Source organism: Melospiza melodia, chromosome 28 (genome assembly GCF_035770615.1).
Source record: "Melospiza melodia melodia isolate bMelMel2 chromosome 28, bMelMel2.pri, whole genome shotgun sequence".
NCBI lineage: Eukaryota > Metazoa > Chordata > Aves > Passeriformes > Passerellidae > Melospiza > Melospiza melodia.
Genome location: NC_086221.1, coordinates 6,130,180 through 6,153,805, shown reverse-complemented (window position 1 = coordinate 6,153,805; position 23,626 = coordinate 6,130,180). Strand labels below are relative to the sequence as shown.

General features: G+C 49.1%; 1 protein-coding gene across 1 annotated transcript in view; it reads right to left on the bottom strand.

The window, feature by feature from the left end:
* Nucleotides 1-198: 198 nt before the first annotated feature.
* The window catches only part of DSTYK (dual serine/threonine and tyrosine protein kinase), a 30,060-nt gene continuing 6,632 nt past the window's right edge, over nt 199-23,626 (bottom strand). The window contains exons 2-13 of the mRNA XM_063178218.1: nt 20,420-21,438; nt 18,583-19,300; nt 16,268-16,542; nt 13,831-13,914; nt 11,967-12,143; nt 10,526-10,655; nt 9,039-9,195; nt 7,926-8,058; nt 6,803-6,916; nt 5,646-5,760; nt 4,671-4,805; nt 199-3,488 (exon numbers count right to left, since the gene is read on the bottom strand). Coding sequence (XP_063034288.1) covers nt 3,301-3,488; nt 4,671-4,805; nt 5,646-5,760; nt 6,803-6,916; nt 7,926-8,058; nt 9,039-9,195; nt 10,526-10,655; nt 11,967-12,143; nt 13,831-13,914; nt 16,268-16,542; nt 18,583-19,300; nt 20,420-21,438 — 3,245 coding nt within the window. The 3' untranslated portion in view covers nt 199-3,300. The remainder of the gene's footprint in view (nt 3,489-4,670; nt 4,806-5,645; nt 5,761-6,802; nt 6,917-7,925; nt 8,059-9,038; nt 9,196-10,525; nt 10,656-11,966; nt 12,144-13,830; nt 13,915-16,267; nt 16,543-18,582; nt 19,301-20,419; nt 21,439-23,626) is intronic.

Below are 23,626 nucleotides of genomic sequence, written 5' to 3'. Positions count from 1 at the left end.
ATGGCAGAAGAGAGGATGGATCCATCCAAATCCACTCTGGGAATGCCAAAACAGGGATTGGATCCATAAAACCCCCACTCTGGAATGTCAGGAGAGTTTAGATCCATAAAATTCCCACTCTGGAATGGCAGGAGAGGTTGGATCTGCCCCCATCCCACTGGGAATTCCGGCACAAACAACCCCCCCAGGTGCAGAAAATAAACCAAAAAAAAGCCATTTTATTATTTTTCTTTCCTCCATAAAAAGCTCCTGAATCCATTTTATTGCACAAAGAAAGGAAAAGATTCCCACTGAAGCCATCCTTGGCCAGCTGGAATTGCAGCCAAGGAATTCCAACCTTCCCTGGGAACTCCAGCTGGAGAATTCCCAACTCCTCAGTTCCTCATGGAGCCACCAAGGGGCATCTCCTGCTCCAATTCCACCCCAAAAATGCAGGAAAAATTCCAGGAATTTGGGAGAAACAACCTTGTCCAGGATTCCCCTCTTCCCTATCCCCATTTTTTTAATTTTTTCCAACCAAATTCCAGCCCTGGAGTGAAAGTGAGGGGAAGAAGGAAAGATCTTTCTTCCCGTTCAACTTGGAGAAAAAAGCTGGAAAATCCTCATTTTTTAAATATTCCTGTGCACACTCAGCCCAATTTAAAACTTGCCATGACAATCCCATGAATTTCAAGCCCCAAATCCTGATTTTAAAGGAATTTTGGCACTTTTCCCCATGGAAAAATCAATATTTTGAAGGATTTTTGTGGTGGTACAAAGCGGAACCTCTGAGGAATGCAGTGTGGAAGCGAGGGAAGGTTTCTCCAGCCATTCCAAGAAATTGAAGGAAGCAAAGGAGAGGGGGAAAAAGAGGAGGAAAATGTGGGATTAGGGATCAATAGCTTATCCAGTGGGGTTTTCCAAGTCCCCATAGAAAAAAAAATAATAAATGGAAGCTTTGCTCCTGTCCATGTAAACATTTCCAGCTCCTTGGAGCTCCCCAAAATTTCCTTATCCTAAAGTTTGGGGCTTTTTCCTTCCTCTCCCCTGGAATTGCTGCCAAAGGCAGAGGGAGGAGCAGGATGGTTCTCTTGGGGCTTTGGGAAGGGATTTTCCCATCCCATGGATCCCTCCCAGGGCTTGGGGTGGGGTTGGCAAAGGGTTTGAGGCTTCCATCCCTCGAATCCATGGGGAGAACGGGATTGGGATGGAGCTGTCACCCCCCTGTCCCACAGAATATTTTAGGGATAACAGGGTGGGATTGGGATGGAGCTGTCACCCCCCTGTCCCCAAACAATTCCAGAGGGAGAACAGGATTAGGATGGAGCTGTTATCCCCAACCCAAACAATTCCATAGGGTGGGACTGGGATGGAGCTGTCACTCCCCTGTCCCACAGAATATTTTAGGGATAACAGGGTGGGACTGGGATGGAGCTGTCACTCCCCTGTCCCACAGAATATTTTAGGGATAACAGGGTGGGATTAGGATGGAGCTGTCACCCCCCTGTCCCACAGAATATTTTAGGGATAACAGGGTGGGATTAGGATGGAGCTGTCACCCCCCTGTCCCCAAACAATTCCAGAGGGAGAACAGGATTAGGATGGAGCTGTTATCCCCAACCCAAACAATTCCATAGGGTGGGATTGGGATGGAGCTGCCACCCTCCTGTCCCACAAAATATTTTAGGGATAACAGGGTGGGATTGGGATGGAGCTGTCACCCCCCCTGTCCCACAGAATATTTTAGGGATAACAGGGTGGGACTGGGATGGAGCTGTCACCCCCCTGTCCCAAACAATTCCAGAGGGAGAACAGGATGGAGCTGTCACCCCCATGAGTTCCCCCCTGTCCCAAACAATTCCATAAAGAGAACAGGATCAGGATGGAGCTGTCACCCCCCCTGTCCCACAGAATTCTTTAGGGTGGGATTAGGATGGAGCTGCCACCCCTCTGAGCTCCTCCCTGTCCCCCACAATTCCATAGGGATACCAGGATTGGGATGGAGCTGTTATCCCCATCCCAAACAATTCCATAGGGTGGGATTGGGATGGAGCTGCCACCCTCCTGTCCCACAGAATTCCAGAGGGATAACAGGGTGGGATTGGGGTGGAGCTGTCACTTCCATGAGTTCCCCCCTGTCCCACACAATTCCATAGGGATACCAGGATTGGGATGGAGCTGTCACCCCCATGAATTCCCCCTTGTCCCACACAATTCCACAGGGAGAACAGGACTGGGATGGACCCTGTCAGTCCCGGTCCCAAACAATTCCATAGGGATACCAGGGTGGGATTGGGATAGAGCTGCCACTCCCCTGAGCCCCCTCAGAGCCTCTCCCTGTCCTAAATAATTCCATAGGGATAACAGGGTTGGGATGCAGCTGTCACCCTCATAAGTGCCCCCCATTCCCAAATAATTCCAGAGGGATACTAGGCTGGGATTGGGATGGAGCTGTCACCCAGCCCCCCCTGCCCCACACAATTCCATAGGGATACCAGCCAGGATTAGGATGGAGTTGTTATCCCCATCCCAAACAATTCCATAGAGATAACAGGACTGGGATGGAGCTGTTATCCCCATCCCAAACAATTCCATAGGGTGGGATTGGGATGGAGCTGTCACCCTCTGGAGCTCCTCCCTGTCCCCCACAATTCCACAGGGATAACAGGTTTAGGATGGAGCTGTCACCCCCCTGTCCCCCACAATTCCATAGGGATAACAGGATTGGGACGGAGCTGTCACCCCCCTGTCCCAAACAATTCCACAGGGTGGCATTGGGATGGAGCTGTCCCCCATGGCGCCCCTCCCTGTCCCCCACAATTCCATAGGGATACCAGGATTGGGATGGAGCTGTCACCCCCCTGTCCTACACAATTCCATAGGGATAACAGGATTGGGATGGAGCTGTCACCACCCTGTCCCAAACCATTCCATAGGGTGGGATTGGGATGGAGCTGCCAGCCCTCAGAGCTGCTCCCTGTCCCAAACAATTCCATAGGGTGGGACTGGGATGGAGCTGTCACCCCCCTGTCCCAAACAATTCCATAGGGATGGAGCTGTCCCCCCCAGAGCCCCTCCCCGTTCCCCACAATTCCATAGGGATACCAGGATTGGGACGGAGCTGTCACCCCCCTGGCCCACACAATTCTATAGGGATAACAGGATTAGGATGGAGCTGTCACCCCCCTGTCCCACACAATTCCACAGGGACGGAGCTGTCCCCCCCGGAGCCCCTCCCTGTCCCCGCAGCTCCGCGCCAGGCCCGGGGCTGGAATTGCCCAATTCCCGCCTCAATTCCCGCAATCCCGCGCCGCTTCCCGCTCAGGTGGAGTCATCCAGGCCCTTGTGGGGGTGCTCGGGGGGCGGCCGGCAGAGCCTGTCCATGATTCCCTGCAGCATGGGCTGCACGATGCCCAGCAGAGGCCGCTGCGAGGAGTCCCCGTCCCAGCACGCCTCCATCAGCTGCCAGCATTCCTCGTCAAACACCGGGAGCCGCTCCGGGCGCACCCCTGCGAACACAGCGGGGTCACCGGGAATGCCGGGAATGCACAGGGAAAACCCTGACCGCACCCAGGGAAAGCGCATTGAGAGGCTGGGCGGCACAGGGAGATCACCAGGAATGCCAGGAATGTACAGGGAAATGGTGCCCACATCCAGGGAAAGCAGGTGGAGGGGTTGGTGGCACACTGGGATCATCAGGAATGCCAGGAATTTCTAAGGAAAGCAGGTGGAGAGGTTGGGTGGCACGGGGGATCACCAGGAATCCACAGAGGATCCACAGGGAATCACCAGGAATTTCCAGGGAAAGCAGGTGGAAGGGCTGGGTGGCCCAGAGGGATCACCAGGAATTTCCAAGGAAAGCAGGTACAGGGGTTGGGTGGCACAGAGAGATCACCAGGAATGCCAGGAATTTCCAAGGAAAACCCTGCCCACATCCAAGGAAAGCAGGTGAAAGGGCTGAGTGGCACAGAGGATCACCAGGAATTTCCAAGGAAAGCAGGTGGAGGAGTTGGATGGCACAAAGGGATCACCAGGAATCCATAGGGGATCACCAGGAATTTCCAGGGAAAGCTCTGCCCCTGCTCACATCCAGGGAAAGCAGGTGAAAGGGTTGGGTGGCACAGCAAGATCACCAGGAATGCCAGGAATTTCCAGGAAAAGCCCTGCCCACATCCAGGGAAAGCAGGTGGAGGGGTTGGCTGGCACAGGAAGATCACCAAGAATCCACAGGGGATCACCAGGAATTTCCAGGGAAACCCCTGCCTGGTGCTCACATCCAAGGAAACCACGTGGAGAGGTTGGGTGGCACAGAGGGATTACCAGGAATTTCCAGGGAAAGCAGGTGGAGGGGTTGGTGGCACACTGGGATCATCAGGAATGCCAGGAATTTCGAAGGAAAGCAGGTGGAGAGGTTGGGTGGCACAGGTTATCATCAGGAATATCAGGAATTTAAGGAGAATGCCCTGCCCACATCCAGGGAAAGCAGCTGGAGGGGTTGAGTGGCACAGCAGGATCACCAGGAATTTCCAAGGAAAGCCCTGCCTGGTGCTCACATCCATGGAAAGCAGGTGAACTCGATCCCAGAAATCTTTTCCACCTTCAGGAATTCTGGGATTTTCCCCTTCCACTTGCCCACCAGCAGAACAAAAGTGGATTTTGGATTTTCCCCCCAGCCCAGGTGCTCCAGGTACCTCTCCTGACGTTGTTCCACAGGTGATCTTTGCTTGCACACCTCTCAAAAGCCTCAGGTAACTTCACATGGCCCGAGCAGAGGTACCAGAACAGGATCCCAAAGGCATAAACATCCACGGAATTGTCATATTTCCCTGGAAAAAACCAGCAGGGAAAAATCCCTGGGAGCTGGGCAGGCTGAGGGGTGACTCCAGGCTCCCACCTCCCCAAATTTAAACCTCAATTTCACAGCAGGAAAGCAAAATTTGTGTGAAACCCCAGCAGGAGTTAGGATCAAGGTTAAGCCGTTCCAATTTCCAGGATTTATAAATTTAAGTACAAATTAAGTATAAATTTCCAGGATTTATATATTTATAAAATAAGGATTTATAAATTTAAGCTGTACCAGGAATTCCCAAACTGAGCTCAGATGTGTTTTAAACACCAACACCTGTGAGGCTCAGCTCTGTCAGAGCCAAACATCATCCCAGAAATATCCCCTAAATCCACACAAACAGAGATGTTTCCTTTGGACCCCAACCTTATCCAAGCAGGAGCAGCTCTGGCAGAACAAAAGGATTGAGAGAAGTGGGATTTGAATTTCCAAGTGGTTCCAAAACTCAGGAAAAACCCTCAGAGGAGCTGCCAGAATTCCCAGAGAATCCAAAGGTGGGAACAGCTTGGGAATTCCCACTCGAAGGTAGGAACAGCTGGGGATTCCCTCCAGGGAATCCTTCCTGGAGCATTTCCCTATGAAAACCAAGGATTCCCAGCTTCCTCCTAATGATAATTTACCTTTCTAATTGCAAGGCTGTTAATTAGCAGAGCTGGCCAACCCCATCATCCTGTCAAGAGTGGCACTTAAACCACAGGAAAAATCCAGGGCATGCATGGAAAGCAGGGAATTCCCTGGGGTTGGAATGGTCTCAGGAGCACCTGAGAGATGAATTCCAAGGAATTGCCTCCAGAATTCCAGAATTCCAGGGGGATCCTACCTGTGAAGAGCTCGGGAGCCATGTGGATGGGGGTGCCCACGATGCTGCCAGACATCATCGCCTCGGGTTTGCAGAACCCCAAATCTGTGATTTTGGCCCTATTTTTTTTGTCCAACTGGGAAAAAAAAAAAAGAGCCACAGGCAGGCGGGTGAGAATCTATTTCTCCCATAAAATGTTGATTTTTGATACTGTGCTGGTTTTGCAAAACAAAACAAAAAAAAATTAATTAATTTTTTCTGGTTGTCATAACCATGTATTGACAATAGCAAAATGCTGGAAAATAAATAGCTGGGAAATCAACAGCTGGAAATGCTGGAAAATAAACAGCTTGAGATGTGTTCTGTGGCAGCAGCTCTCTGGTCACAGAGAGCAACACACAACTGTCCCAGGCATTGTCCTGCCTCTGCAAAAGGTTCAGCACAGAAAAGTTGGGGTCATTTTTGACCCAGTTCTCCAGGCCAAGGAAAGAAGCCCCAAAATCTCTGCAGAAAGTTCAGCACACAAAATTCGGGTCATTTTTGGCTCCAAATCCCTGCAGGGACTGACAAAAGGTTCAGTACAGAAATTTTGGGTCATTTTTGGCCCTGTTTTCCAGCCCAGGCCAAAGGAAAGAAGCCCCAAAATCTCTGCAGAAGATCAGAGAAAAGAATGAGAAACAATTCTTATCTTCACTTGCTGCACCTGTTATTGTGAATATGTGGAATTTGTTATGGAGATTTGTTCACCAAAGGGTGGATTTTTAATTAACCAGTGGTGATGGTTAATTAAAAATCCACCCTTGGATTGGAGGACTAATGAGGTCCAGCTGTACAGTAATTGTCTATAAAAGCAATAGTTTTCTAGGGTTTCTTAATAAATAATTATATTTAATCCCCTTAATAGGGTTTCTTAATAAAGATTATTATTGATCAGCCTTCTGTGGATCATGGAGTCAATGCCAATTATTCCCCAGCCAGGGGCTGAGGTGATTTTGTACATAAACCCCTGCCCTGTGTGAGGGGCTCCTGCTCCCTTTGTCCAAAATTCCAGCCAGGAAAGGAGGCAGCAAAACCTCCCTATGGCTGACACCAGCACAACTTAAAATAACCCATGTGGAGAAATTTATTCCCTCACTTAAAGCTTGTTTTTTTCCCAAGAAAAAGGGGATTTTCCTTACCAGGACATTTTTGAGTTTGATGTCCCTGTGCACCAAGCCCTGGCTGTGCAGGTACCGGATCCCTTCCACCACATCCAACGCAATCTGCAACCGTGGCTCCAATTCCAGCCCAGCCTGAGGGGAAAAATGTGGATTTCAGTCCTAAAAGTTGCTTTGGCATGCTCTTCCTTGCTAAAATTGAGTAATTCCAGCTTTTAATGCAGAATTTTTAATTAGAGAATCAGTTTTGGCTTGGGAGACTAAAATTCATCCCATGGGCAAGGGGGCACTTCCCACTAAACCAGGTTTAATCTGAGGGGGGAAATTTAGATTTTAGTTCTAAATGTTGCTTTGGCCTGCTCCTCTTTACCAAAATTGAGTAATTCAAGCTTTGTTTTATGGATTAATGGGGGATTTTTAATGAGAGAATCAGTTTTGGGTTGGAAGGGAGATCAAAACTCATCCCATGGGCAGAGACATTTCCCACTAAACCAGGCTTAGTCTGAGGGGGAAAACTTAGATTTTAGTCCTAAAAGATGCTTTGGCCTGCTCTTCTTTACCAAAATTGAGCAATTCTAACTTTGTTTTATGAATTAATGGGGAATTTTTAATTAGAGAATCAGTTTTGGGCTGGGAGATTAAAATTCATCCCGTGGGCAGGGACACTTCAGACTAAAACAGGTTTAGTCTGAGGGGAAAAGCTCAGATTTTATGCCTAAAAGTTACTTTGGCCTGCTCTTCTTTACCAAAACACTGAAAATTTAATAACTCCAGCTTTGTTTCACAGATTAAAGGGGTTTTTTAATTAGAGAGTCAGTTTTAGATTGGAAGGGAGATCAAAACTCATCCCATGGGCAGGGACATTTCCCACTAAACCAGGCTTAGTCTGAGGAGAAAAACTCAGATTTTATACCTAAAAGTTGCTTTGGTCTGCTCTTCTTTACCAAAACTGAGTAATTCTAGCTTTGTTTTACATATTAAAGGGGAATTTTTAATTAGAGAATCAATTTTGGGTTGGGAGAACAAAACTCATCCCATGGGCCCGGGGATACTTCCCACTAAACCAAGTTGCTCCAAGCTCTGTCCTGGCACTTCCAGGGATAAAATAAAAACAAAATAAATATTGAATAAGAGAATTTGGCACCTTCAGCCCCGTGTAGAGGTCCCTGTGCAGCCTCTCCATGATCAGCAGCACAGCAATGCTGGAGCCTCCTCCATAGCCATAATCAATAACGGAGCCATGCAGGTGCACCAGCCTCTCGTGGGACTGCAGGGACCTGCACAGGGGTCAGCACAAAAAATTTGGGTCATTTTTATCCCATCCTCCAGCCCAGGCCAAGGGAAGAAACCCCAGAGTCTCTACAGAAGGTTCAGCACAGAAAATTGGGGTCATTTTTGGCCCCATTCTCCAGCCCAGGCCAAGAGAAGAAGCCCCAAAATCTCTGCAGAGAGATCAGCAGATAAAATTTGGGTCATTTTTGGCCTCAAAGTCCCTGAAGGGACTGACAGAATTCAATACAGAAATTCTGGGTAATTTTTGGCTGTGTTTTCCAGCCCAGGCCAAGAGAAGAAGCCCCAAAATCTCTGCAGAATGTTCAGCACAGAAAATTTGGATCATTTTTTATCGCTGTCTCAAGTCCAGGCCAAGGGAATCTCTGAAGGGACCTGGAGCAGGTTCAGCATAAAAAATTGGGGTAATTTTTGTCCCTGTTCTCCAGACCAAGGGAAGAAGCCCCAGAGCTGCAGATTTAGATTCAGAGCAGCACAATCCTCAGCTGTCTGAGCCAATTAAACTAAAAAAAAAAGAAAGAAAAAAAAAGAAAGAAAAAAAAAAGCCTTTTTAAAGGTTAGAGTCACAAAAAACCCCATTCTTCTCTCAGCTGGCTGTGCCTGCAGCTGTTTACTGCAAACCAGCTGCTCTCTGCACTGCAGAGCCATCCTTGGCTTTTTTGGGGATTCAGGCAGGACAAGGAGAGGGAAAAGAGAGAAAAGAGAGAGGATTCAGCACCAGGAATCAGGGGAGGAGAATTGCTGGTTATTATGGTCTGTAAACTGGAATTTCCCCTGAATTTGGACAGCACAGGCAGCAGGGAATCTGATTAATCTCCTTCCAGGAGCTCCAGTCCCAGATTCCTGCAGCTCTGGGCTGGGTGACAAAGGGGACATCAGCCACAGGCTGGGTGGCTTTTCCAGCCTGAACAATCCTGGGAAATCACCCACATCCCTGTGGAATGGGGGAAGCACTGAGCATACTGACCTCATGTAGTGAAATTCCAGTGCCAGGTCGTTCCAGTGCTTCTCATCCGGAGGGACGACGGATTTGAGGGCGCAGGGGAAGTGTCCCCCCCAGCTGTCACACAGGTACACCACCCCGTACTGGCCTCGGCCCAGCTCCCTGCCCAGCTTGGGCTTCCCTGCAAGGAACAATCCCAAAAATCAGTCCCCAATCCCAAAAAACAGCCCTCAATCCAAGGTGACAAATGCCAAAAATCAGCCCCAGTCCAAGGCACAAATCCCTGCAATCAGCCTCAATCCAAGGTGACAAATCTCAAAAATCATCCCCCAATCCAAGGTGACAAATCCCAAAAATCAGTCCCCAATCCAAGGCACCAATCCCAAAAATCAGCCCCCAATCCACATTTTTTTCCTCCTGAACATTCCTAGCTGTGAGGTAGCTGGGAGGTGCCAGTTGAAACCTGGCTGGAAAATGGAGTGAAAATCCAAAGTGGATTTTCTGGAAAATGGAGTGAAAATCCAAAGTGGACTTTCTGGAAAATGGAGTGGAAATCCAAAGTGGATTCCCAGCAGTGACCCACTCCCAGCAGGATCTCCCTCCCAGCAGGTTCCCATTCCCAGCAGTGACCCCACTTCATCAGGAACCCTTCCCAGCAGAGTCCCCATTCCCAGCAGAGTCCCCACTCCCAGCAGGACCCCACTCCCTGCAGTGTCCCCACTCCCTGCAGTGTCCCCACTCCCTGCAGTGACCCCACTCTAACAGGATCCCCCTCCCATCAGTGTCCGCATTCCCAGCAGTGACCCCACTCCATCAGTGTCCCCATTCCCAGCAGTGACCCATTCCCAGAGCAGTGACTCACTCCCAGGAGTGACCCCATTCCCAACAGGTTCCCACCCCCAGCAGGATCCATTCCCAGCAGTGTCCCCACTCCCAGCAGTGTCCCCACTCTAACAGGATCCGCCTCCCAGCAGATCCCATTCCCAGCAGTGACCCCACTCCCACCAGTGACCCATTCCCAGCAGTGACCTCATTCCCAGCAGTGACCCCACTCCCAGCAGTGTCCCCACTCCCTGCAGTGTCCCCATTCCCAGCAGTGACCTCATTCCCAGCAGTGTCCCCACTCCCAGCAGTGTCCCCACTCCCAGCAGGACCCCACTCCCTGCAGTGTCCCCACTCCCTGCAGTGACCCTTCCCAGAGCAGTGTCCCCACTCCCAGCAGTGTCCCCACTCCCAGCAGGACCCCACTCCCAGCAGTGACCCCATTCCCAGCAGTGTCCCCACTCCCTGCAGTGACCCTTCCCAGAGCAGTGACCCCACTCCCAGCAGTGTCCCCACTCCCAGCAGGATCCATTCCTAACAGTGACCCCACTCCCAGCAGTGTCCCCACTCCCAGCAGTGTCCCCATTCCCAGCAGGACCCCACTCCCTGCAGTGTCCCTTCCCAGAGCAGTGTCCCCACTCCCTGCAGTGACCCCACTCCCAGCAGGACCCTCCCCACCAGGCTCTCACCGTGCAGCAGCACGTCCTGCAGGGATCTGCTCTCCAGGGAGAGCCGGGCCAGCCGGGGCGCGTGCTCCTTCCTCACCCTCAGCCACAGGTCCTCGGTGCGCTCCAGCCGGCCCGAGTGGCCGTCCTCCAGCTGGGGGACAGCACGGTGTCACCGGGGTGACCATGGGGACACCGGGCTTGGGATGGCCAGCACCGCTCAGAAACATTATTTATATGGATAGGTAGGTAGGTAGGTAGATTTATATTGATATATATATCTATATATATCAAAATATAGATTGAGATATACATAGATTTATAGGTAGATTTAGGTAGATATATAGATTTAGATAGATATATAGATTTAGATACATATATGCTTTGATTTACATACAGATTTAGAGATACCTATAGACTTAGATAGATATACAGATTTAACTACATTGATTTAAATATATAGATTTAGATATATAGATTTATATATCTATATGTATCTATATATTTAAATATAGAGATTTAGATATACCTAGATTTATAGATAGATTTAGGTAGATATTTAGATTTAGAGTTACATATAGATTTAGAGATGCATATAGATTTAGATAGATATACACATTGAGATATAGAGATTTAGATATATAGATTTATATCTAAATATATATATTACAGATATATTATTTATATATTATACAAATCTATATTATTGTATATTATAGATATTTTATTTATATATAAAAATATATAAATATAAATTTAGATATATAGACTTATATGTATATTTAGAGATAGATAGATAGATAGATAGATAGATAGATAGATAGATAGATAGATAGATAGATAGATATAGATATAGAGAGATAGAGAGATAGATAGATAGACAGACAGACAGACAGATCGATCTGCTGGGCAGTTTTTGCACTTACAACCCACATTTCCATCCCCATTCCTGATCTCCTGGGCAGTTTCTTCAGTTAAAACTCCATTTCCCATCCCCATTCCCAACCTCCCAGTCAGTTTTTTGCTCTTTCTGCAGTTAATCCCTACATTTCCCTCCCCATTCCCAATCTCCCAGTCGGTTTTTTGCTGTTTCAGCAGTTTAACCCCACAATTCCCATCCCCATTCCCAATCTCCCAGTCAGTTTTTTGCTGTTTCAGCAGTTTAACCCCACAAATCCCATCCCCATTCCCAATCTCCCAGTCAGTTTTTTGCTGTTTCTGCAGTTAATCCCCACATTTCCCATCCCCATTCCCAATCTCCCAGTCAGTTTTTTGCTCTTTCTGCAGTTAATCCCCACATTCCCCTCCCCGTTCCCAATCTCCCAGTCAGTTTTTTGCTGTTTCAGCAGTTTAACCCCACAATTCCCATCCCCATTCCCAATCTCCCAGTCAGTTTTTTGCTGTTTCAGCAGTTTAACCCCAGTTTCCCTCCCCATTCCCGCTGTCCCGGGCGGTTTCCCCGCACCTGGCGCAGGGAGGCGGCGAAGGCCTCGTGGGAGCTGTTGAGGCGCGTGCGGAACTGGCTGCAGATGCTCTTGGCCAGCTTGGAGGCGCTCAGGCTCTCGATGGCGTCCTGGGCCACCTTCCTCTTCCACTCGCTGGTGATGGCCGGGGGGCTGACCCACGTGATCCGCTGGATGATCTGGGGAAACCACGGAGTCACGATCCCAGAGTCATGGAGTCACCAGCTGGAGGAGCTTTGGGATCGTCCAGTTCAACCCAGCCCCAGCGCCTCAATTAAATCCCCAAAATCAGCCCCAAATCTGTGGCACAAACTCCTGCAATAAGCCCCAAATCCAAGGCACAAATCCCTACAATCAGCCCCAAATCCGTGGCACAAACCCCTGGAATCAGCCCCAAATCCAAGGCACAAATCCCTACAATCAGCCCCAAATCCACGGAACAAACCCCTGGAATCAGCCCCAAATCCAAGGCACAAATCCCTACAATCAGCCCCAAATCCACGGAACAAACCCCTGGAATCAGCCCCAAATCCAAGGCACAAATCCCTACAATCAGTCCCAAATCCGTGGCACAAACCCCTGGAATCACCCCCAAATCCAAGGCACCAATCTCCGGAGTCAGCCCGCAGTCCAACACACAAATCCCAAAAATGAGCCCCAAACCCAAGGCACCAATCCCTGGAATACGCCCCAAATTCCAGGCACAAATCCCAAAAATCAGTCCCAAATCCAAGGCACCAATCCCAAAAATCAACCTAAATCCATGGCACAGGTCCCAAAAATCAGCCCCAAATCCATGGCACCAATCCCAAAATCAGCCCCAAATCCAAGGCACAAGTCCCTGGAATAAGCCCCAAATCCAAGGCACCAATCCCTGGAATAAGTCTCCAGTCCATGGCACAAATCCCAAAAATCAGCCCCAAATCCAAGGTACAAATCCCAAAAATTAGCCTCCAATTCCAGGCAAAAATCCCTGCAATCAGCCCCAATCCAGGGCACAAATCCCAAAAATCAGTCCCAAATCCAAGGCACCAATCCCAAAATTCACCCCCAATCCGAGGCACAAATAAATCTCTGCAATCAACCCCAAATCCAAGGCACAAATCCCCAGAATCAACCCCAACCCAGGGCACAAATCCCAAAATTAACCCACATCCATGGCACAAATCCCAAAAATCAGCCCCAAATCCCAAAAATCAGCCCCAATCCAAGGCACCCAGTACCACATCCAATATTTTTTCAAACACACCCAGGGATGCTGATTCCACCACCTCCCATTCCAGAACTTTATCACTCTTTTAGTAAAAACCTTTTTCCTAAATCCAACCTAAACTTCCTCCTGAATTCCTGCTCTGAGCTGGAACTTTATGAACTTTATTCCCTGCTTGGATGGATGAGCAAGAACAAAACTTTTCCTCCAACAATCCCAGCTCAGAGTGGGAACAAATTCAAGATTCCTCCTCCTCCTCCCTTCCTGGGACAGGGATCCACTCTGGAATTCTGTGGTTTCTAATGAAGGGTGAGGCAAAGCAATTTAATTACCCACTAATTACAGGAAGTGCTGATTCCAACACCTGGAATTTCCCCACAAAAAGCTCCTTCCCTGGGAATTTCACTAATTTGGAAACAGCTCTCCCTGATTTTCCCACCAATATTGTGGAATGAAAATCCTGGAATTCCCAGAATGCTTTGGACTGGAAAGGATTTTAAATTTTATCCCATTCCACCACCCCAGGATGCTCCAATCTCCATCCTTGGGCACTTCCAGGCATGGAAATCACCAGGAATAAAGACCCAGAGTGAATTTTGGGAGCAGCTGAGAGGATTTTTTTGCTCCAAAATTCCCTTTTTTCCAAGCATCCACACCTGTTTGATCTGTTCCCACAGCATCCTGGTCACTGTTGAACCCGAGTGGAACGTGACCTCCACGTGATAAGCTGCATTCAGGATCTGGAAAAGCAGAAAATAGAGGGAAAAAATGGGAATTCTGCCAGCCAGGAGCTTTGCCAGAGCCTGTGAAAATGGCAAAAATTGGGATAGTCCATGAATCACTTGGTTAATTGATTTATTGTGTTGTTTCATGGGAGTTTTTAGGCTGTAATTTGATTATTTTGTACAGATTTAGGAGAAAATTAATTTATTGTGTTATTTCACATTGATTTATTGTGTTATTTCACATTGATTTATTGTGTTATTTCATCGGTGTTTCTAATTTTATTGTGTTGTTCCATGGGTGTTTTTAGGCTGTAATTTGATTAATTCATACAGGTTTATGAGATAACTGATTTATTCTATTATTTAATGGGTGCTTCTAGGCCATAATTTGATTATTTTAGAAAAGTTTATGAGATAATTTATTTATGCGTTGATGTTGATTTATTGTGTTATCTCATGGTATTTTATGACCATAAATTTATTATTTTGTAAAGATTTAGGAGATAATTGATTTATTTTGTTATTTCATGGGTGGTTCTAGACTGGTTATACAGATTTAGGAGATAATTTGATTATTTCATACAGATTCAGGAGCTAATTGATTTACTGAGCTATCTCATGCGCATTTCATGGCTGTAATTTGATTATTTCATACAGGTTTATGAGATAATAGATTCCCTGTGTTATCTCATGTGTGTTTTTATGCTGTAATTCAATTATTTTATACAGGTTTATGGGATAACTGATTCACTGTGTTATCTCATGGCCATAAATTGATTATTTCACCCAGATTCAGGCCCATGGCAGTTCCAGCACCCCAATCCCCACCTGTTTGAGATAGTTGCTGGTGATGCACACAGATCCATCCCGGGGTTTCTCCAGAGTTTCAAGATGTTTTTATGGCTATTATTAAATTATTTATACAGACTTATGAGATAATGGATTTACTATGTCATCTCATAGCCATAATTTGACCATTTTACCCAAATTCAGGCCCATGGCAGTTCCAGCACCCCAATCCTCACCTGTCTGAGATAGCTGCTGGTGATGTGCACAGAGCCCTCACAGAGTTTCTCCAGAGTTTTTAGGTGGTTTTTATGACCATAATTTGATAAATTTATACAGATTTAGGACCTAAGTTATTATCTCATGTGTGTTTTATGACCATAAACTGCTTATTTCTCCCAAATTCAGGCCCATGGCAGTTCCAGCACCTCAATCCCCACCTGTTTGAGATAGTTGCTGGTGATGCACACAGATCCATCCCTGGGTTTCTCCAGAGTTTTTAGGTGGTTTTATGACCATAATTTGATAATTTTATACAGATTTAGGAGCTAATTTATCTCATGTGTGTTTTATGACCATAAACTGCTTATTTCCACCAAATTCAGGCCCATGGCAGTTCCAGCACCTCAATCCCCACCTGTTTGAGATAGTTGCTGGTGATGCACACGGATCCATCCTGGGGTTTCTCCAGAGTTTTAAGGTGTCTTTATGGCTATTATTAAATTATTTACACAGATTTATGAGATAATGGATTTACTATGTCATCTCATAGCCATAATTTGACCATTTTACCCAAATTCAGGCCCCTGGCAGTTCCAGCACCCCAAACCCCAGCCATTCCAGACCTGTCTGAGATAGTTGCTGGTGATGTGCACAGATCCATCCCTGGGGTTTCTCCTGAGTTTTTAGACCATAATTTGATTATTTTATACAAGTTTATGAGACAATTGATTTACTGTATTATCTCATGTGTGTTTTATGACCATAAATTGCTTATTTCACCCAAATTCAGACCCCTGGCAGTTCCAGTACCCCAAACCCCAGCCATTCCAGCCCCATTCCAGATCTGTCTAAGATAGCTGCTGGTGATGTGCACGGATCCATCCCTGGGGTTTCTCCAGAGTTTTTAGGTATTTTTATGGCCAAAATTTGATTATTTTTACAGGTCTATGAGATAATTGATTTACTATGTCATCTTATAGCCATGATTTGACCATTTTACCCAAATTCAGGCCCCTGGCAGTTCCAGCACCCCAATCCCCAGCCATTGCAGACCTGTTTGAGATAGTTGCTGGTGATGTGCACAGATCAATCCCTGGGGTTTCTCCAGAGTTTTTAGGTATTTTATGACCACAATTTGACCACTTCACCCAAATTCAGGCCCATGGCAGTTCCACCACCCCAATCCCCAGGCATTCCAGCTCCAATCCCCACCTGTTTGAGATAGTTGCTGGTGATGTGCACGGATCCATCCCTGGGGTTTCTCCAGAGTTTTTACGTATTTTATGGCCAAAATTTGACCATTTTACCCAAATTCAGGCCCCTGGCAGTTCCAGCACCCCAAACCCCAGCCATTGCAGACCTGTTTGAGATAGTTGCTGGTGATGTGCACGGATCCCTCGCGGGGTTTCTCCAGCCCCCGGGGCGGGTGCACGGAGCCCTCCCAGGACTCCTCCAGGCTCTTGAGGCAGCGCTCCAGGGTGCCCACGAAGCTCTCCCTCAGGTAATCCACGGAGCTGATCAGCTTGTTGGCCACAGCCTGGTTCAGCCTGGAGATGATCAGCTCCTGGATCTGCTGGATGCAGCGCTTGATGTCCTTGGAGCTGACGGGCTCGCCGCTCTCGGGGATGATGATGTCTGCAGGGAAAGGGAGAAAAACCATCCTGGAGGTCTGGGGGTGTTGGGAGAACAGTCCTGAGCGGGGCTCTGAGGGGCACACGCTGATCCTAGTGGTGTTTGAAATAATGATCTTCTCAATGACGCCAGAATTGCATTGTTATTGTTTTAGACAAGATGACGATCATTTTCTCCAAGATTTATTAATTATTATTGTATCCAAGATTTATTATCATTTTCTCCAAGATTTATTATAATTTGCTCCAAGATTTATTATCATTTGCTCCAAGATTTATTATCATTTTCTCCAAGATTATTACCATTTTACCCAAGATTACTATTATTTATCCAACATTACTATTATTTATCCAATATTACTATTATTTTATCCATGATTATCATCACTGTTTTATCCAATATTATCACCATTGTTTTATCTACAATTATGACAGTTTTATCCAATATTGTCATCATTATTTTATCCAATATTACTATAATGATTTTATCCAATATTATTATCATTTTATCCAAGATTATTGATTTTATCCAATATTATTAATGATTTTATCCAATATTATTATCATGATTTTATCCAATATTATCATCATTATTTTATCCAAACTTATTATAATGATTTTATCCAATATTATTATCATTTTATCCAAGATTATTGATTTTATCCAATACTATTATCAGGATTTTATCCAATATTATCATCATTATTTTATCCAATATTACTATAATGATTTTATTTAATATTATTATCATTTTATCCAAGATTATCAATTTTGTCCAATATTATTAATGATTTTATCCAATATTATTATCACGATTTTATCCAATATTATCATCATGATTTTATCCAATATTATCATCATTATTTTATCCAAGCTTATTATAATGATTTCTATCCAAGATTATTAATGACTTTATCCAAGATTATGACCATTTCATCCACAATTCTTTTATCCAAGGTAACTATCACTTCATCCAACAGATCCTACCAAAACAAATGGATATTGCCTGATCCCTGATTTCCATCCGTGTTTGGGGTTCTGTGCCCATCCAGGAAATATAGGTTGGAGTCTCACTGAATTCCTGGAATTATTGTGGGTCAGGATCTGCTGGATCCCAGATTTTGATTCATGTTCAGGGACAATCTGGGAATTGCAGGTTGGAATCCCACTGAATCCATCAATTATTGTGGTCAGGATCTGTCTGATCCCAGATTTTGATTCATGTTCGGGGACTATCTGGGAATTGCAGGTTGGAATCCCACTAAGTTCATCAATTAGTGTGGTCAGGATCTGCTTGATCCCTGGATTTTGATTTTGTTTAGGGCTCTGTGACCATGCAGGAATTGCAGGTTGGAGCCTCACTGAATCCATCAATTATTGTGGTCAGGATCTGTCTGATCCCAGCTTTTGATTTATGCTTAGGGCTCTGTGACCATCCAGGAATTGCATTTTGGAGTCTCACTGAATTAATGAATTATTATGGTCAGGATCTGCCTGATCCCTGGATTTTCACCCTTGTTTAGGGTTCTGGGATCATCCAAGAATTGCAGGTTGGAGTCTCACTGAATTCCTGGAATTATTGTGGTCAGGATCTGCTTGATCCCTGATTTTGATTCATGTTCAGCATTCTGGGACCACCAGGCAATTGCAGGTTGGAGTCTCACTGAATTCCTGGAATTATCATCAGGATCTGCTTGATCCCAGATTTTGATTTGTGTTTAGGGCTCTGTGACCATCTGGGAATTGCAGGTTGGAATCCCAGTGAATCCATCAATTATTGTGGTCAGGATCTGCTGACTCTGATTCAGACCCCTGATTCATATTTGGGGCTCTATGACCATCCAGGAAGTACAGGTTGGAGTCTCACTGAATTCCTGGAATTATCATCAGGATCTGCTTGATCCCAGATTTTGATTTGTGTTTAGGGCTCTGTGACCACCCAGGAATCACAGGCTGCAGCCTCACCAAACCCCCATGCCAATTTTGCATTTCTCCCACCTCCCCCCCTCACCAAACCACCCCAAACCCTCCACCTGCCTCTCACCTCTAAACTCCATAGTGGCAGCATCCTCCAGCAGCTCCTCCTTCATATTCCCCAGCGTGTCCACGATCATCTCCTTCATCTCCTCCTGCTTGCGGTTGGCGATGCCCATCAGCGACTCGTAGAGCTCGTTCTCCTTCCTGCGCGTGTACTCCAACCTCTTGGGGGTGATCTGCAGGTCCCTCTGCATGTCGAAGGCCTGGTTGATGAAGATGTTGAGGCAGCGCCCGTGAACCTCGCTCAGCCTCGTGGCTGCCTCCACCAGGTGCTGCTGCAGCACCTGCCTGGAGAAGGAGCTCAGCAGCCTCAGCTTCTCCAGCTGCTCCACCAGCATGGAGGAGCCGGGAGCGCCGCAGCCGCAGGGGCTCGAGGGGCTCAGGTACTCCAGATCCAGCAGCTGCAGGTGGAGCTGGGATTTGGTGTCCTTGGGGTGGGATTTGGTGTCCTTGGGGTGGGATTTGTCGTCCTTAGGGTGGGATTTGTTGTCCTTGGGAGGGTTTTTGGGAGAGCTCAGCTCGCCGCCGGCCTCGGGGATTCGCAGGAAGAAGATGGGGAGGGAGAATTTTTGTTTGATTTGCCGAAGTTCTGCCTGGTCCGACGGGGACAGCTGGGGCTCGCTGATGGCAAAGGTGACAACGGGCAGCACCTGGTCCACAAACTCGGCCAGGGTGGACTCAGCTGACTGGAAGCCTCGGCATGGAGCCACCACGATGTCCACTTCCTGGGAAAAAGGAAAAAGGAGGAGGTTTGAGAGGTTTTTTCTGTGGAAAAACGCTCTGGGAGTCGTTCACACAGCAAAAAACTGGAATTCTTCAAAGCAGATCTTGATCTGACCCTAACTCCAAATTCCTTATTTTGGACCAAATCCTGGGAGTTTTAGCCCAGTTTAGGACAAGGTTGATTCCTGGACAACTCAAAATTCCTCATTTTGGACCAAACCTTGGAGTGTCAGGACAAAACTTAGGACAAGTGTGCCAGGAAAGAGCCAGCAGGGGAATTTATGGAACAGGACCCTGGCAGTGCCACCCCAAACTCCCCACAGACCAGGGCAGGGACAGTGGCATTGCCACCCCAAACTCCCCATGGATCAGTGGCAGTGCCACCCCACACTTCCTATAGACCAGATCAGGGACAATTGGGGAATTAATTTATCAGGGCTGTAAATGTCAACCCCCACATGCCAGGAACAGTGGCAGTGCCACCCCAAATTCTTCACAGACCAGGGCAGGGACAGTGGCAGTGCCACCCCAAGCTCCCCAGGGACAATGGCAGTGCCACCCCCAGCTCCCTATGGACAGTGGCAGTGCCACCTCCAGAACCCCAGGTACAGTGGCAGTGCCACCCCAAGCTCCCCATGGACAGTGACAGTGCCACCCCAAGCTCCCCATGGACAGTGGCAGTGCCATCCCCAGCTCCCTATGGACAGTGGCAGTGCCACCCCAAGCTCTCCAGGTACAGTGGCAGTGCCACCTCCAGAACCCCAGGTACAGTGGCAGTGCCACCCCAAACTCCCCAGGGACAATGGCAGTGCCACCCCAAGCTCCCCATGGACAGTGACAGTGCCATCCCCAGCTCCCTATGGACAGTGGCAGTGCCACCCCAAGCTCCCTATGGACAGTGGCAGTGCCACCTCCAGCTCCCCAGGGACAGTGGCAGTGCCACCCCAAGCTCCCCATGGACAGTGACAATGCCACCCCCAGCTCCCCAGGGACAGTGACAGTGCCACCTCCAGGACCCCAGGGACAGTGGCAGTGCCACCCCAAGCTCCCCAGGGACAATGACAGTGCCACCCCCAGCTCCCCAGGGACAGTGGCAGTGCCAGGCACGGTGCCACCCTGACCTTGAGCAGCGCGCAGGGCAGCACCACCTCCAGCTCTGCCACCCTCTGTGCGGGATCCTCGGCGTCCCCTGGCACCTGCAGGTCCTGCTCGGGGATGGTGTCCCAGTGCCCGCTGTGTGCCACCAGCGCCTGCACCAGCTCGTACTGCCCGGGCAGTGCCAGGCTCAGCCGCGGCCGCGCCCCGTGCGTGAAGCGAACGCGGCGGCGCCGGCACCGCTCCTCGGTGCCAGTGACAGTGCCAGGGGTGGGCAGCAGCTCCTCAGTGCCTGTGCCACTCCCAGGGGTGGGCAGCAGCTCCTCAGTGCCTGTGCCAGGGGTGGGAAGCAGCTCTGTGGTGCCAGCCATGGGCAGCAGTTCCTCAGTGGCAGCCTCAGCAATGGGCAGCAGCTCCTCAGTGCCAGTCCCAGGGGTGGGCAGCAGCTCCTCAGTGTCCATGCCAGCCCTGGGGGTGGGCAGCAGCTCCTCGGTGACAGTGCCAGGGGTAGAAAGCAGCTCTGGAGTGTCAGCCCTGGGGGTGGGCAGCAGCTCTGGAGTGTCAGCCCCAGGCAGCAGTTCCTTGGTGGCAGTGCCAGCTTCAGGGGTCGAAAGCAGGTCCTCAGTGCCAGTCTCAGTGGCAGGCAGCAGCTCCTTGGTGGCAGTGCTAGCTCTGGGCAGCAATTCCTGGGTGCCAGCTCTGGGCAGCAATTCCTGGGTGCCAGCTCTGGGCAGCAGTTCCTGGGTGCCAGTCCTAGGGGTGGGCAGCAGTTCCTTGGTGGCAGTGCCAGCCCCAGGCGGCAGTTCCTGGGTGCCCGTCCCAGGGCTGGGCAGCAGTTCCTGGGTGCCAGTGCCAGTGCCAGGGGTGGGCAGCGGCTCCTGGGTGGCAGTGCCAGGGGTGGGCAGCAGCTCCTGGCCCAGCAGGGTGTTGAGCAGGTGCCCCTTGGCACGGCAGTTCTGGCCCAGGATCAGCAGGCACGGCCTCCAGCTCACCGAGCGCTGCAGCTGCTCCTCCTCGTGCCGGGGGAACGACACCGGGCTGGGGCCTGCAAGGGACAGGGAACGGGGATTGACCCTGAAAATGGGGCCTGGAACAGGGAACGGGGATTGACCCTGAAAATGGGGCCTGAAATGGGGACAGGGAACAGGGATTGACCCTGAAAATGGGGCCTGGAACAGGGACAGGGAACGGGGATTGACCCTAAACATGGGGCCTGAAATGGGGACAGGGAACGGGGATTGACCCTGAACATGGTCCTGAAATGGGGACAGGGAACAGGGATTGACCCTGAAAATGGGGCCTGAAATGGGGACAGGGAACGGGGATTGACCCTGAAAATGGGGCCTGAAATGGGGACAGGGAACGGGGATTGACCCTGAACATGGGGCCTGAAATGGGGACAGGGAACGGGGATTGACCCTAAACATGGGGCCTGGAACAGGGAACAGGGATTGACCCTGAAAATGGGGCCTGAAATGGGGACAGGGAACGGGGATTGACCCTAAACATGGGGCCTGAAATGGGGACAGGGAACGGGGATTGACCCTAAACATGGGGCCTGGAACAGGGAACGGGGATTGATCCTAAAAATGGGGCCTGAAATGGGGACAGGGAACGGGGATTGACCCTGAAAATGGGGCCTGGAACAGGGACAGGGAACGGGGATTGACCCTGAAAATGAGGCCTGAAATGGGGACAGGGAACGGGGATTGACCCTAAAAATGGGGCCTGAAATGGGGACAGGGAACAGGGATTGACCCTGAAAATGGGGCCTGAAATGGGGACAGGGAACGGGGATTGATCCTAAAAATGGGGCCTGAAATGGGGACAGGGAACGGGGATTGACCCTAAACATGGGGCCTGAAATGGGGACAGGGAACGGGGATTGATCCCAAAAATGGGGCCTGGAACAGGGACAGGGAACAGGGGTTTGACCCTAAAAATGGGGCCTGAAATGGGGACAGGGAACGGGGATTGACCCTAAACATGGGGCCTGAAATGGGGACAGGGAACGGGGATTGACCCTGAAAATGGGGCCTGAAATGGGGACAGGGATTGACCCTAAAAATGGGGCCTGAAATGGGGACAGGGAACAGGGATTGACCCTGAAAATGGGGCCTGAAATGGGGACAGGGAACGGGGATTGACCCTGAAAATGGGCCTGAAATGGGGACAGGGAACGGGGATTGACCCTGAAAATGGGGCCTGAAATGGGGACAGGGATTGACCCTAAACATGGGGCCTGAAATGGGGACAGGGAACAGGGATTGACCCTAAAAATGGGGCCTGGAACAGGGACAGGGAACAGGGATTGACCCTAAAAATGGGGCCTGAAATGGGGACAAGGATCAGGGGTTTGATCCTAAAAATGGGGCCTGAAATGGGGACAGGGATCAGGGCTTGATCCTAAAAATGGGGCCTGGAACAGGGATCAGGATCCCCCTAAAAATGGGCCTGAAACAGGGCTCAGCGGTTTAGCCCTAAAAATGGGGCATGAAACAGGACAGGGATCAGGGGTTTGGGCCTAAAAATGGGGCCTGAAATGGGGACAGGGGTCAGGGATGCAGCCCTGAAAATGGGGCCTAAAATGGGAACAGGGATCAGGGTTTGGCCTAAGAATGGGGCCTGCAACAGGGATCAGGATCCCCCTGAAAATGGGGCCTGAAGCGGGACAGGGATCAAGGGCTGGGGTCTGAAACAGGGACAGGGATCAGGGTTTGGCCCTAAAAATGGGGTCTGAAACAGGGATTGCGGTTTGGCCCTAAAAATGGGGTCTGAAACAGGGACAGGGATCAGGGTTTGACCCTAAAAACGGGACAGTGCAGCCCCACAGCCCAGGGGAACATCCAGAGCTGCTGATGGGGCAGTTCCTGCAGTGCCAACACAGGACAAGGATTAATTCTGTTTTGTTACAGGAGCACAGAATCCCAACAGCCTGGAGAGGGATGAGCCCCAGGGAAGGCACTTTGCTGCCAGCCAGAAGGTTCTGGAACAGCCTCAAACCCCACAAGGCTCCCTCAGAGCCACAAACATTGCTCACATCCCACAAACCTCCCACAGAGCCCACAAATGTCGCTCAGACCCCACAAATTGCCCTCAGACCTCACAAATGGCCTTCAGACCCCACAAACCTCCCTCAGACCCTACAAAATTCCCTCAGACCCTACAAACAACACTCAGACCCCACAAATGTCGCTCAGACCCCACAAATTGCCCTCAGATCTCACAAATGG